At 34.0% G+C, this 16,792-nt stretch overlaps 1 protein-coding gene across 6 annotated transcripts in view; it reads right to left on the reverse strand.

Annotated features, from left to right (window-relative positions):
* TTC27 (tetratricopeptide repeat domain 27) overlaps positions 1 to 16,792 on the reverse strand; it is a 121,839-nt gene that overhangs the window by 83,013 nt on the left and 22,034 nt on the right. For all 6 annotated transcript variants that reach the window (XM_085576891.1, XM_085576889.1, XM_085576890.1 and 3 more), the window contains exons 7-9: positions 13,122 to 13,258; positions 8,856 to 8,968; positions 4,626 to 4,692 (exon numbers count right to left, since the gene is read on the reverse strand). In XM_085576891.1, the coding sequence (XP_085433017.1) occupies positions 4,626 to 4,692; positions 8,856 to 8,968; positions 13,122 to 13,258 (317 nt within the window). The remainder of the gene's footprint in view (positions 1 to 4,625; positions 4,693 to 8,855; positions 8,969 to 13,121; positions 13,259 to 16,792) is intronic.

Raw genomic sequence — 16,792 nt, forward strand, 5'->3', positions numbered from 1 at the left:
TTATAAAGCTTTAAATGTAATTTTGAATTTTTTTTAAACACCATGTACACTTACATAGCCTTGTTGTTCATTTCATCACCTCTTTGGTATACTGTCTGACCTGCATTACCTATTCAAAATAATGCAAACAACAAATATTTAATGGAAATTATTTTAAGGCTTTTGTTCATTTCCTAAAAGGATTGGTTTTTTTCTAAAAAAAAGTATTTTGTCCACTGATTTACAGCTCAGTGATGTACTTGTGTAATACTAGGGGGAAACTGCTAAGCAATATAAAATGCAGCAGAACTTCACAACTGTATTTTCACATTGAAAAGAATCCACTGAAATTAAAGAAGGTAACAAAGCACATTTAAGCATTGGAAAACTAATCTGGAGACCTGGGAGTAAACTAAGCTACAAAATCTCAATGTAAAAGCAGAGCTGATTTAGTTCTTTGGTTTCTTGCATCATCTACTTCCTACATCTTACACAGAAAACACCAGTGGAAATTTTTATTAAAAGGAAGAAACCAGTAATTCTACCAGAGAAGCACTGAGTCTCACTACTGCTTTACTGTCCCCACCATTCCTCTCTGAAAATGGCTCTTGAATGCAATATTCAGTTAGATAATCAGAAAGTTCACCAACTGCATAACTGTGTCTCTCAAGTGGCTTGAGTGATATCTGATTGCTAAAATATATCTTAGCTTTCTTAGGAGACCAAGTGCTAACTATAATAGAATGAATTTTTAAAAATTTATAGTTATTCTGCTGAACTATTAAGTGTGAAAAAAAATATTTAATCCCCTCAAAAATAAATGGTTTGTGTTTAGCCTTATGCTAAAATGTAGAATGCAAGTTGCACTACTTCTCATGTAAAGATACTGTATCAACAACTGAAATAGAAAAAGAAAAAAATCTAATGCATCTAATTTCACTTCTGGATTAACATCTTGGAAGTTGAAATATTATACTGATGGGTTCAGATTTGATTACAACATTTCAAAATTTAAGTCCAAATTCTTGTTACAAGAGCTGCTATCCCAGTCAATGAGACTACATACACCCTCACAAGTTGCTTCAAAAATGAGCAACACTGAAAGCAATTCTTTTTAACAAAAGATAGTGCTTTTAGGACAATAGCAACTATTTCCAAGTGACTCCAGGAAATTAAATGCAGCAATCCTTTTGTAGTTGACTGCTGTTGCCAAGCAGTGAATTAAAAGTGTTATTTTTAGCATTACAAGTTATGTTGTTTAATAGATATAGATACAGATATATAGATATCTCTTCCAGGTCCAATAATTTTAAACTTTTACACATATAAAAGGGAGTCAAGAATGTCAGTTTTCCAAACTGCACCTAGTACAAGGCAGGAAAACATCATCTACTTGAGACCCATTTGACTATCCTTTCCCTCTTGTACTACCTAGATCTTAATACTCTCTGCTTGAGAGAAATTGCATGTCACATGCACTTATTTTGCAGTGCCCAAAGCAAGAGGATCTTTTGATGATACACTGATCAATTAAAAATGCCTTGTCATTTTTCAAGTTTCCTAAGGTAACTTGAAATGCCTTGCTTTTCTGAGGAAACATGAATTTCAGTAGATATCAGATGAATGCATGACAACCATCTAACCAGCCTGCAGATTTAGGAATCCACATGTAGGCTGAGAAGATGCCTGCTCACACACACACACACACACACAGAGCAGTTTGATGCTAAAGAAATTACTAGAGCAGCATTGATATAGTGCTCATTTGCCTCATTTGGCAGTACCAAAGCTTGGTAAATACTTTAAATCCAAGTGATAAGAGCTATGGTGCAATTTAACTTACTCAGCTAACAGCCACTGTAGGAACCAAGGCTGTGTTAACACTCCCACCAAGGAGTTAACATGGACAAAGAACACCCCTACTGCCAGGGAACACAGTGATGGATCTGCCTCAATGACTCAGATCTGATACACAGAAGAGCTCAGAGATTTCATTATGAAATTCTGCAGTGACTATTCACAATTTTGGGCTCAGATGCAAGAGCCACAAAAGGTACACTTACAGAAAATAATTCATATAAGTTAATATCTGATTCCTGCTTTTGGCGTCCAGGAAAGATCTGGGATGGTGTTACTACAGTTCATGCTTGTTCTTTTTGCATCTTGGGATCACAGGTCAAGACCAAAAGAAAAAATAATTCTAAGATTCAACTGTGTCCCTACATCCAGTTAATGTAAACATTATGCAAAAGTTTAAAGGAACACTATTCTGATACCAAGAATTATTACTCTTCGGTAAATTACTATTTAGACTACCAGCTATTTCTTTATGTCACTGCTGTTGACTCAATTTTGCATTATTATTAAGATCTACATTCCTATACATCTACTGCCATAGATCCTTCTTTTTTGCTACTCTGAGCACAAATTGATAGGGAAGCCTACACGGATCTCTCAGCTGTTTCTCTGGAGATCTAACCTGACAGTGGCTGCTGTCTTAAAAGTGTGAAGCAAGCCATAGCTGACTTAGCAGCTCTATAAAAATATAAGTAAATAAATGAAAACATAAGATCCCCATAATCATTGCAGTAAAGTAATTAAAGAGTAAGTTACTCAGCCGTCGTGTGATTTTTGAGGGATCAGCCACTAGATGGCAGAAAAATGCAGTTTGATTTTCCCATCATGATGAAGAATTCCCCAACAGATCTCATACATCTGATCTAACAGGCTTCAAGCAATGTCAGATAAAGGATGACAGGAAGGTTGATTATCTCTTCCCTAATGCTCAGCCTACCTTGACTTTTTCTACTCTGCTCTAAAACTTTAAAAATATTTAAAGTATTTATGTGCTTTATTCTAGAAGTAGATCTCTACAGGAGTAGGGTCAACTTTGTTAAAGTTACTCTATTATCACAATACCATTCCATTTAATATAAAAAGTGATAGAATAAATGGATAAGTTATCTCAAGATTCAGGTATATAATAGCTGGTTTTCCACCCAATAATGAGTTTGGAAATAAAATATGAGAAGCAAGATTCTGAGTTTTCACAGAAAACCCTACTTCTATAGTTTTATATCCTGTTTTAACACTATTTGAACAACAAAAATGGCAGAATTTGTCTTAATGAAATTACATGCATGTCTTAAAACTTCATACATTCGTACATTAGCATTACTTTTGGAGGGAAATTTGTATTGTAACAGCTTCACCACTTTTGAAAAAAGCTTACAGTACTCAGTTCACTAGTTTGGTGTCAACTCCTACAGGCTTCTTTTATGTGTACATTTCCTTACTTTATATATGTTTTATTATTTCTGTAACCTTTTGTTCCCCTTTAATGGTCATCATTCTTTAATAATCTTATTGGATACTTCAATTACTACAACAGGACAGTGCACAGTCACATTTTTTTCTACATGTCAACTTTTTCATCCTCTCCAGTTCTACCTATTGGAAAAAAAAAAAAAAAAAACAAACACAGAACAAAACTGTAGCTCAAAACAAAATACTATTACATCATGAGGAATCATAGCACTACATTCATTGTACCAACAAGGAGAAAACCTACAAAATCTAAACTGTTTTATAGCAATTCATTCAGTTCCCTCATGCATCCCCTCTTACATATACTATACTAGCAGAGGGACTAAACCAACAGCACTTTTAAACCAGCCTATTTTACATTTATCTAGTAAGATTAGGATTATCTTTTTTTACAGATAGAACCTCATTTTACAAAAAACCCTCAGCCAAACATTACCATAGTTAACCTTAGATTACTCTTCTTGATGTTTTCACATAACTACAACTGTCAGTGTAAGATTCTAGCTCAAGTGAAATCCAAGGGGTTTTTGCTGATATCTCATAATTTACTTTTTCAAAGGACACTACTACTGCAATACAGTCTCTTACTACAAGGCTTAGGTAGGAGAGCAAGTAAGTCCTCTTTCCTGCACCCGAACCTTGTGGAAATATTGTGAAATTTAGGTAAAGAGAGACAACATAATGACAAGCCTTTCTCCCTACATCCTCCCATCTAAACTAATGTTGAAAACCCCACAAAAGCAGAAAAGATCAGGGCAGAAGCAAATTGTGTCTGAAATAAAAAAATAATTTAAAAAATTACATAAAAAATACTGAGAATTTTCAAAGCTTCACTGGAAGTTACACATTTGTTCTGCAGCAAATCAGCCACTGAATTGGGAAGAAACATGTCTAATATACAGACTGAATAAATCTGACAGAATGAAGCCAAAATTGCTTTAGAACTCTTCTTGAATGCTGTTTAAAGAAAAGCACCTTCAACACTAATGTCACAAGAAGAGTTTGCTGTAAAATTTAGTCACATATTATGCTATAATTCATGTCGTGAATCAAACTTAAACACATGAAAATGTTTTGTATGTGTTTTGAGGTGAAATTAAATTTTTAGATGTCAAGTTTTTCCTGCATGATGATAGCTGAGAATAATGTTAAAATTCAGCATACTTTAATTTCTTGTAATATGAAAAAATTAATGAAACATCTGACTATTAATACAAATTTGGTTTACAGTTTCCTGATTAGTGTGACTGACATATTATTGCTTGGTACATAAATATTAAGTGAAAAAATGTTTATTAAGCACCAGATAAATTACTTACTGAAGTAAAAGCCAGAAGCTCCTCTTCAGTTAATTTGTGTATTGGATTGTTCTTTTGGAAGTCTATACTGTAAAGAGAAAAGAAAAGTAAAACAATGCTGATTTCATCTTTAGAATAATATTATTCAGGAGACATTTTTCAAACTTGCAGAAATCTGAAGGATATTCTGGAAATGACAAATGGCAGTATGGTATGTGCAGAAAATGGTCTAGACCTAGAACACACAGAAATAAAGAACCATTTAGGAGACTAAGATATTTTTATAAGTACCTTCCCAACACCACGCTCAAGTAAAATGTCTTGATTTAAGCTTATTGGAATAACAATGTCACTAATGCTAAAAAAAGTTTAAAATCTATTGTTTGCTTTTACAAATATCTGTTTTGAGTTTAAATTCTATAACTAATTGCAGATTCTACAAATAAAAAAACTACTAATGCTCAAGAAGTCCTTCTAGTGACTCAAAAAACATGACCAGAGGACTCTATCTCTCACTAACTGGCATTACCATTACCTTGAAGTATTCTCAGGGGGAAAACCAGAAGAAAACACAGAGGTGAGAATTAAAATTATTTTATTCAGAGTTGGATATGCTTACAGAGATGATAAAGAAATCTGGCTTACTACTCATGTGGGTGAATGTTTTCCTTATACAACAGCTCCCCAACATCTACAAATATACTACAAGATACCACCAAATTGCACAACAACCAACAAAAGCTGTAATTCAAGCTCCCTGTTAAAACCAAAGATACCAAGTGAAAATATATCCTAAACTGTACCACCAAATCACCAAACCCATATAATGGCTATATACGTAAGCCCAAACTTACAACACTAAATTCTGCAGCAGGCTTCATATTATAGGCTAAATTTGCAAATATACTTACTGTGGTAATAGATTACAGACTCAAATTACGCCCTCTGTATTACTTAGCTTACTTTGAAGATTATTTTGCCTAGTTATTCAGGCATGATTTCTTCTACTTAAATGCACAGACTACTCACAACAATTCCTAGAAGGTTTGAGAGCTCTTACAGCTCTTCTTGCTGCACTACAAACCTCTCACTTCAGATAAATTTTTACCTAGTCTGTTCCCCTCGCCTCCCATGATGAAGGTTCCCCACACACTTCATACCATTTACACTGATGCTTCATAATACCATCAGCTTCAGCAAACTATTTGACTGTGGCCACATGGACAAAAAGGAAAGTTTATTAGCTAATTGCTTCAATACATTTTCCCTGATCTCCCACATAAAAAAAAAAGAACCCTATGCTGTTGGTGCACTGTTCTGAAAGTTTTAGGTAACACTGCTAGGAAATAAATTCTGATATGTATCTATATCTCTGTATGGATATCTACTCTACATCACTGTTTTTTCCCTTCCTTGTGAAAATTTTCATGCAAACAGGAAAGTTATAAAGAATTTCTCAGCTTCAGTTAAGCATATTTTCCATATCCAATGTGAGCTGCTAGCAGACAGACTTCTAGTCAGCTGGATGTAGTCAACTCAACTGACTTCAGGTAAAAAATAACAAGTTTTTCTATGTATGGGGTAGGGAGATAAAAAAAAAAAAAGAGGAAAAAAAGGCGCCAAGAAAATTTCAAGGATTATGCCAACTCAACAGCAGTTAAGCAACACGAATGTTAAATGGCATGGCCACAGCTTTTGAAAAGCACAGGTAAACCAAGGTTTACAAGAGTAGAACTTATTTTTCATCATCCTAAAAATATATTGATTCAAGCAGGAAGGATTAATCCTCTTCTTATTCTAGATCAGTATTTGTCACTGCTCTTTGAAGCTCATAGATGCAGCTCTTCCAGACCAAAACAGTGCTAAAATAGATCTCTGATTTCCATTTCTGCCACATCCATTTACAAAGCTTGAAGACAAATCAGTACAGAAATGTAAGTCTTGAAAGATAGGAGAACAACTAAATTGTTTTAATTATTTTCCATACTGAATCAAATCCAATTTAAAGCTATAATTTGAATCTGAATCTACAGTAGAACTGTACCTTAGTTTTAAGCATTTCTAATACTGTGTTAGTTCTTGTCAGACTACTTTATGAAAATTTAATTTCTATGACCTGTATTTGTCCTAGTTTCAAGGACAGATAAACCAGTTCATCCCAGAGAATTTCAGGAGCTGAAATCTCAGTGGAATTTAGGATCTACTGTGTAAGATCTATGATGAGGGATCTTTCCATAACAATATGAAGAGATGTCACTAATCATCACACCATTCAGTTTTGTAAGTTATTTTCTCACCACTCTTGAATGTTGTCTTAAGGAGTTTATTGAAATAAAACAGGGAAAGAAAACAATGAGAAACAGACATTCTTTAGACAGATTAAACAGAACCTTGGAGTAAGATGTACTGTGCAGCAGAAAAAGGTATTTTCTAGTAAAACAGCAAAAGCTAATTGTCAGTAGCTTAAAACCAATTCTTAAACCTGATCAGGTCTACCTTGACAGGCTAATGGATAAAGTATTCAGCTTAACTAATGAGTTGCCAACTTTGGGACTTAATGATCCATATTTGCAACAGTGGAATTAATAGCAATCAAAGCATCACTTTCTGGATTTTGAGTACATACTTGTTTCAAAAATTGATTTTGAAAGGTGAAAAATGTCAAAGAGCATTGCTAAAGCTATTAAAAATTAAACAGCTTACAAAAATTCTAAAGCTAACTTATTAATTATTAAATGAGACATTTACCTTCCAGAACTGCAGTCCTCACTCATTAAAGCACAGAATCTGTTACAGAAGAAGGATGTTTTGCTAAAAAGACAATGCTAAATGCTTTAACATGTCTATGCTTCCACACAAACTGACATCCAATAGCTGGTATTGACACCTTGGGTATAGCCAGCAACCCAAGCCTAAACTTTACTCTGTTACAAGAAGAATTCTCAAAGCTGGCATCTTATTACAACACTCTTTCTGCAACATGGCTGGATCTCAAATCTTGACTCCATCTCTGACTAAGCTTCAATCACTTAATGTTATCACACCTACTAAATGGCATTTAGCAAATACCATAGTAAATGCCATAGTAAATACCATTCCTATAGGGAAGCAACACTGAATTTTGTTTGGTTGGCTGTCTTCAGTTTTGTCCTGCCAAACTCACATATACACACAACTGACAGTCAATATGGTTCCTAACCACTGCTCAGAACATGACAATGGTGGTTTGAACGTCAAACACTGTGATCAAGAAACCTACTGCGCAGCCAGCCAATGGAAAACTCAAATTGTACTCTTAAAAGAAAACAAAAATAAAAGGAAGAAGAGCAGTAGGCAAATTAAAATTTCCTTTAGAAGGGAGGGAACAGGAAGGATAATATAACCTGAACATAAGACAATAATGTGTTAAAAAAAAGTGCCCATGAAAATGGTCCTCATGAAGGGAAAGGCTTTGCCTTGACTTGAGTCAGAGTGTGGAAGACTAAAAGTGAGTGTGTTAAGAATTTATGTCAACCCACTGCTCACTACATGGGCCTCGAACTGGATCAAATAGATTCCATCATTTTGCAACTCATAAATCAGAAAAGCACTTTAAGAGTCAGTGATAGTGAACACTGCACCAAAGTCACTGACTGACTAAATTATACTTCTACATGCCATAATTTCTGATCCTCAGATCTCAAGCATACCTTTTGTTCTCCTATTACAAAACACATGTAGCACATAATTTCTGAAAGTCAGAGTAAAAAAAACAAAGTGCAAAATCACAAGGACTTTATAACTATAGCTTTTAACCAGCAAAGGACACTGAATTTATACAAGTATACAAGTATTTCCAAGTATTCCCATTCCAGAGAAAAGCAGGACAGTGTTTTGCTTGATGGTTAATCCTCACAGGAAGCTGGCAACTGCAGAATCTGAAATATGTTTTCAAAATCTACTGAAGTGCTATCATTGTATGGTAGCTAATGCCAGCTGATACTTGAAATGTAATTAACCTGAAGCACAAAGAATATAAAGCTTTTTAAAGATAAAACAACAATATAGCTATTAATGAAATATTGCTGAAATTCTGAACTGAACACTAAAGCTCACTCTATTATCCATCAATAATGCAAACCTTTTAGCCTTTTAGCCAGACTATATAATAAGGAAGGAAAAAAGTCCAATCAACTCACCATTTCATTATTTCATTGTAACAATTCATGCAGTTGTTTGAGTTTTATTTAGAGTAACCATAAAATAACTTACCATATTCCAAGGATTACAGCAAGCTCTTCTGCACACAGATCAGGTACCTGGTACTGATCAGCATCTGCTAATTTTATTTCATTAAGCACTGTGTCATCATTTAAATCATAATTCTGTTGGAAGAAAAAAGAATATTTCAAAATAGAATTATGCCTTCAAAATATGAAAAAATATGGACTTGTTTGGAAAAGGATAATACTACCATTAAAGAATGACACCGTGCAAAGTAATTTACCATTATGAGAGAGTAACTAAGTAATGAAGCCAGTACAAGGAATTACCACCCAAAACATTTCTGCTACAAATACATTATTTCTTATGCATGAGGAACAGCATTCAGAACAACTCTAAGTTAATATCAATTTTCTATTTAAATATGGCTGAAGGCAACTTCCCTTTTTAAACTGTTGCTCACAGAATTACCAACAACTTCATCCTCTATTATACACGTACAGACAACTGAAACAGACTGATGTTATGGTCATTAATGTGGGTTTTCAGGGTAGCCACCTTGGACATCTGGGAATTTAAGGATTTCTTTTTAAGTATCAGCAAAATCCAACTACATAAACCATGACTTCTGGCAGTAAACTAAAAAAAAAAAAAAAACAGACACTGAAAAGACCTCACTGAGCCAGCACATTCTGAAAACATTTGTTCCTGGGCAGCTACCTGTGATTTTCCATAAAATTTCTTCTGGAACACACTTTTATTTAAAGAGTCTTAACTTGAAGAAGAAAATAATATAATCTATGTCTGAAGAGTACAAATTACCATGTTCATAGAATCTGTGTTTATTTGAAAACAACAAAAGACTTCTTTGGTTGCAAGCAAAGAGCAATTAGATGTAATACTACTTCTTCCTTCTTCCCTTGAAAAACAAACCCAATCCAAAACAATTCGTCCTAAAGCCAGTTATCATACTACTGGTTTTTAGTAACCAGTAGTAGTTTTTACAAACTATTAAAAACAGATAATGGATTTATATTAACAGTTTTTCAAATTTCCTATTAATTTCCCTTCAGTGTCCCAGTCGTAGCTGTTTCTCATTCATATCTTCCATTGGCAAGGTCAAAATGAAGTTCCACAGAAGAACAAAGAGCAAACAGGAATGCTTTGAAGTGTCATCTGCATTCACCACCAGTATTCTACCATTATAGAAATGAAAGGAAATTGTGATTTGACAGAGAATGTGAAGAAAATAAGCTTTTTTTTAAATTTAAGTGGATAAGGAAGATATTCACAGTTTTAAAGTCAAACTTATTACCATAATTTTCTTTGTTTACTAGCCATAAATGAGTATGAGGATTATCTACCAATTCCAGTGGAAAATTATTTTAGAACTAGTATAATGATACTTCATCAGGTGTAAAATAAATTACAATTTAACTTATACGACAATTAGTTTAAAATTTTCACCTCCAGGTTTAAATAACTTTTAAAATCTAACTTGTATAAATCATACTAATTACTTTAGCTTCACTATGAACATTGATCAACTGAACTCAACTGTAACTGTATGCCAGAGCTTTAAAGCATGACTTCCATTCCTAGATATAAAAAGAACTTCCTCAAAACATAAGAACAGCTCTGAATTGTTTAAAACTCAAACTATTTTAATGTATCTCTTCATATCAAGAGTTCTTATGCATCACCTCAAGCCTGAGGCTTTCCTTTCACAGCAACTGACCTGGGAGCAAAGTTTTGAATTTACAATCTCAAATATTTATTTTGAAATGCAAATAGTTTTGTTTCTAGCACTACCTGAGATAATATAATTGCTTGGCACCAGAGGAAAGGACAAAGCCCTTGACCAGAAATCAGCACAGGTACCGGTACAACCGTTGGACACATCACTATTTTGACTGTATTTTAATGGAATTTAATTACTCACGTTTAACTGTGAAATAACTTGTTCAGTCTTCCTACTGAACAAGACTAACAGGAGAACTTTAAGACCATGGAGGTAAGCACCCCAAAATAGGAGATGAAAATTAGGTGGGACCAGTCTCAACTTATCCAAACTGTCGGGAAATTTAATTTTTTTAGGAAATTTTCCACTCATCCAGGATAAATCCTATCTTGAGACAAACAGCATTTTCCTTCATCTGCAAATGGCAGATGTAAAATAAGAACTCTGGAGCGAATTGGAAGACAATTTGCCTATTTAAATTTAGCTTTTCATATGCATATGCTACTGCTGTGGAGATTCTCAGCACCTCTCGAGACTTAACTTCTATGTATTGCCATGAGTAGTCTTTTAAAGTAGATAAGATGCAACAAGCATCCTCCCTAAACTCAGACAGGGATGCAATAATGTTGTTGGTAGTTTTTGGCAGAAGGAAAATAGCATTAACTCCAATTTTAGCTAAAATAACTTCAAGATACACTCAAGACCAACAAATTTTAAATCAGATTGGCAAAAGAATCACTGGGATTCACTGCTGAAGTTAATTACACTGTACTGATAAACTATATTAATAAGTTGTATTTTGATACTACATTATCAATAAAAATGTTTTTTGAAAAGGGGAACAAAATGAGACCTTTCGTTTGTAATTCAGTATATACATGAACTGAATAATCTACTTAGCCAGATCTGGTGTGATGCCTGTGGCAGAACATTCACACAGGTTAATAATATGTCTGAACCTGAAATACCTCAGGTTTTCCTCAAAGCAGCACATGGTTCTATTACATGATTTTCTAGAATTTGACACACACAAGACACAGAAATAAGAAGTTCTGATTTTTAATTTTTAGGTCTTTTTGAGAAGTAGACTGTGGGAACAGAAAGCCTCACTCTCTTTAATAAGGAGCTTGAGTAACTTATGACAGAATTATATGACACAGTCACTGAGATGTGCATAAAAACTCCCTCCCTACAGCCAGAACATATTTTCTAGCTTTGCCTTTCCACTTTTCCAAAAGCGTAGATATGTCTACTTTCTCCAACATTATTCTCAAGCTACACTCGGTAAAATTTTAGTAGGAAAGTATGGATCACATCAGCATTACTGCCTGATTTTTAAAGGTTCAAACTACCCAAATTTTCTTTCTCAAATTCTCTGCTAAACTTACTTCAGAAGTCCTTGCCTGTTCATTGGAAGGACATTTGAGTACAATGCTTGATTAGCAAGGACAAAATACTTCATTCTGAGTTATACCTACAGCCTAAGGCAGTGTAGCCATTTTTATTGAAATGATGAAACAATTTTATTCCGAACTACAGTCTTTATCAGAAATAGACTACAAAGGCAAATTTGTGAGTAACTGAGAAAAAACATTCAAACAATATCCCAGTTAGGAACTCTGATAACAATTCTGTCCTATCATCCTATCATTTAGTTATAGGTAAGTTGCAATTGAGGTCTGTAACTAAGCGTGACATTCACAAGTCAGCCTCCCCTGAGCTCTCACTATCCTATAAAGGGTTGCCATATGTAGTTCTACCATAAGCCTAAGTTGTGACACGTGTAGTCAACCTTGTTTCATCAAACCAAATGCAACACCAAGGATGGGCAAACAAGAAAAATCTATATTAGTCTACTAAAATATTTATGCCTTCAATTTAGAAATAGAGAAGTATTGACAATTTTTTTGCTTAAGATCCCTGCTTGACCTGGAAGTCTACCAAGGCACAATATTTTTTAATAAAGGCTTTCCTACTTGAAGTATAAACTTGGGACCATAATGGCTCAATTCATGTCTGGCTTCTTTAGCAAATTCAAATAAATTACATCTCTTTATGAGGGAAAAATGCCATCCTAAATCAATACAGTTATTCTCAAGCAATTTATAATTGCAGTCATGATGTGTACCCTTAAGATCAGTAGGATCAACTCACATAATTCATGCCATAGGAGTAAGTAGAGCAATTTCCTATCTTTGCACCGTCTGCCAGTCTGCAGGAATCTCTGAAATCCTGTGGTGCCTTGTGGGCTATTTTGAAAATCTGCTTCTCACCTGTTTTCCTAGCTCTATCATTCTTAGTCACTAAAAATTAATGTATGAACTGTAGAAAATCGTATTTGCAAACATGCTCTAAGTTGAGTAGCCACATCTGTCTTGCAGACATTCATAAGTTGCTTTACCCCATGTCCTTTAATATCAGGCAAACTACTGCCCCACAGCTCTTCTACAAACTTTCAAAAACCCCAGCTAAGTTTCTCTAGGCAAAACACACTTTTCCCTAGCAGACACCCAACAAAAGACTCAGAACATTTTCATTTTAAGAAATTAAAACAATTCTTCTCCGATACATACTATTGTTAAGCTTTCTAGAGGTGTTGGAGCTGGACTTAGTTCACTGTGAGGAATGAAGAATCCATCTGTTCTTTGGACATTCAAAATAAGCTGTGCAACGTATTTTTCCTGAAATCGTGTTCTCTTTCCCAAAGCACCTACAGAAAACATGTTTATATTCATTAACGCTAAAATCCAGTTATTTAATCATATAACTGCCAACAAAAAAAAAAACCCAGACAAAGTAGAGAAATACATTGAGAATTAACCTATGAAATTTAGCAGGGGTTTAAGTCTGCTTGATCTCTTTGCAGTGTTCTCACTGCCAGCAAACATACAAAATAATGTACATTACAAACACACAAATGCAGCTATATAGGTCTTGCAAAGCTGCTTTTAATTATATTCCCTATAACCCAGCATTTTGAAAACTCATAGTTGTCAAATTTCATCACTTCTCTACTTATTTCCAAGAAATAAACCAGAAACAATTGTTCAATTCACCTGCATTTATGCAAATGAAAATCCCACACCTTACAGGCCATCATTTTAAATATTTCAAATCTTTATTTGAAGAGTAGGCCTTTGACAAAGGATCACAGACATGATGCTACCAGAATATGGCATGTAAGGTACTGTAAAACGAATATTGTGAGTGAGTGAAATAGCAAACCAGTGAAGGCTCTATAATGAATTAACCAATATGCAGAATGCACAACATGAAATTCCACTCAGTGTTGTTTCTTCAGTTCCTTATTGGACCTACTGACAATTTTTATTAGTTTTTAAAGGGGTACTTGACATTTACACCAAATTGTAAGAAAAGACATATCTGTTTGTCTTCTGTTAGCCACTTCCTTGCAAAATGCAGAGAAATAAAAGAGAAATTTCAAGACAGTAACTTAAAATAACAGAATTTTAGTTCCTAACCAGAGCCAAAAATGGAACTCAAAATTACTCTATAAAATTTGAAGGTTTGCTTGTTCATTATTACTGTGATACAATGCACAGATAGTGTGAAATGGAGGAATGAAAGCTAATCCACTGCTGCTTTTGCAGAATCAAATAAGATCAAATAAAGTTCTTATTTTTGTGCTAATTTTGAACAATTTTCAGTATATAAAATTTTTGAGGTAAAGATGATTGACTACTCATGTGACAAAGGCCTGAAGATTAGGCCACTGTCCATAAGCATCATCCAGCAGAGGGACTTAAATAGCAGTCACATTTTTATCCTGAAAGTGGAAAGAGATGAGTAGCATAACCAAACATTAAACTGATTTCTCCTTTTCTGCCAATTACCCCTTCTAGTTGAAAAGCCTTGTATTAATAGTTTATGAAGAAATGAAAAAGGTTCTAAAAATATCAATTTGAAAATCACACATCACACTGCAGAGAGAGACACACAGAGAAATACTGGTAATGATTCATACTAATTTTACACAGTAGCATTCAATTCTCTATTTCAATACTGTTTGAAAATCACTATGCTGTAATTCATTTCCTCTTATGTCTTACTGCCTAAATACCTGAAGGAAACACTTGCAAACTTATTCTGGATACCAATAAAATGGCTTACTACCACTCAGAAACTTTGATTTGTTTATGCTGTCATATGCACATACCTCCCACCCCATTTTTTAAACCTAAGAATCCCTCGCTATTACAGACAAAACACTATTTTTTCCTTGAAAAATATGTATCACATGTGTTAAAGCTGAGAAAAAATTTGGTATGTTTATACCAGTACCACCATGGGAATCTTGAAGGCCGGCTGGATAACGCCTTGAGAAACCTGCTGTACTGGGAAGTGTCCCTGTCCTTGATCTTTAAGGTCCCTTTCAATCCTAAACATTCTATGGTATATCCTCACAAAGTAAAAGGAACCTAAACAGCAACTTTGTTTTCTGTTTCATATTATAAGTTCCCACAGATGCATTACGGGGTATGAAAAGAATAAACAGATCTCAGAGTTCAGCATTATTAATCCTCTAGATCTGTTCATCTTAAATTTATTTTTGATTACTACTCTTCATTTCACTAAATTTATATGCAAGAAAGATATTGGAAATTGTTTTGTAGAGTTATTGATGGTTATGACTCAGTGTGAGGAGGATAATCATACTTTTTAGTAAAAGATGAACACAATACATATTTGGATAAATGGGACTTTAAAAACTTACACAAACCAAGTATGATTTATTCATATATTACTGAAATAACTTTGGAAAATCCTGGTCCTAAAAACTCTGATTGAAGAACAATATATATTTACATGCTGTACTACAATACTCAGCTAGTAAGGATTACAATCATTAATGCATATAAACCTCTCCAAATCCTTTCCTAAAAAGGAAATCCCTCCCAAACGCCTTAAAAATATCTTTGCTAGAGATTGAACTTTTACATTAAACCAAAGTCTTTTTCAATGATGCAACATTCCTCCCATTTAGCCCAAACATGCATGTCAAATGAATTTGCCTAGAATGCCAACAATTCCCACATGTTCAGTTCAATTCATTTGCCTTCAGGTTAGACATAACTATGTTAATAGATTTATGGAGATAAACCACAGAACATTTAAGAGTTTTACAACATTTTTCCAAGATACTGTGTCACCATGATCTTTCTCTGGGACTATCATAACCTCTTGGTAAAGTAATAAAAAATAGAAATATTTCCACTGCATCAAGTCTTTTTTTTCCTTCTCCAAACAAGAAGGTTTTTTCTAAGTTGGTTTAAGGAAATTATTAATCCAAAATCTGAAGATTTCCTTTAAAGGAAAAAAAAAATCCAACATGAAGACTGTATCTTTGATTCTACTTATTCTCAGTTAATTGCATTTTTACAGCTCAAGTATCATCATAGGTACTGATGCTTTTAATAATAAAAAAGAAGATTTTTGACTCATTTTAAAGAAAAGTACTTAACACCAAGTTGGCAGTAAGTGCCACACTTGGTACACACCACATGCACAGATTTTGTTGCATACAGGGAAAAGAGGATAGGATCAATTGAAATGTATAGATTTCCTTCAGATATAACTATTATGTTTTATTTCCATTACACATCTTTCAAAGTAAGCTTTTAAATCCTTTGAATAAATGAGCATGGAGTTCCACAAAATTTCTGAAAGTTTGTGTTTCTTTGGCTTTTTATTTGGTTTTTTGTGTGTTTTAAGGTTTTTTTGCTGCTGATGGCTTGGGGGTTTTTAAATTAAATTATTAAAATTATTCATGGTATAAACAGAAATAGCTGCAGTTCCAACCTAGATATGAAGGAGCATGAGCCTTGTGACATACACTGATACAATAAGTAAGGAAGCTGCAAGTTTCAGTTCCTTAGCACTTTCCACTAGTAGGTGTTTAAGAAAAAACTAGATAAATATTTTTTGCATTTCTATTCAGATACAATCATAAGTTCTCACACACAGAAAAGTGTGATTTTATGTCGTTTTGACTGCCTAGCAGGACCAGCTAGACCATAGATCTATACCTATACATGGAAAGTTTTAAGTGCAGCACTCTGATCTTTGCTGACACCAGAGAATATGTTCTGAAAGGATAATTATAAAGACTCCATAGTGATTGAATCCTTGTGATTTCTGTTCATCAGAAATTTAACTTCCCTACTTATTTTCCATTATGCCCTTGGAGTCCCTGGAGTGACTTCTAAAAGCTATTAATACAGAG

This window comes from Lonchura striata, chromosome 3 (genome assembly GCF_050655825.1).
Source record: "Lonchura striata isolate lonStrDom1 chromosome 3, ASM5065582v1, whole genome shotgun sequence".
NCBI classification, from domain to species: Eukaryota; Metazoa; Chordata; class Aves; order Passeriformes; family Estrildidae; genus Lonchura; species Lonchura striata.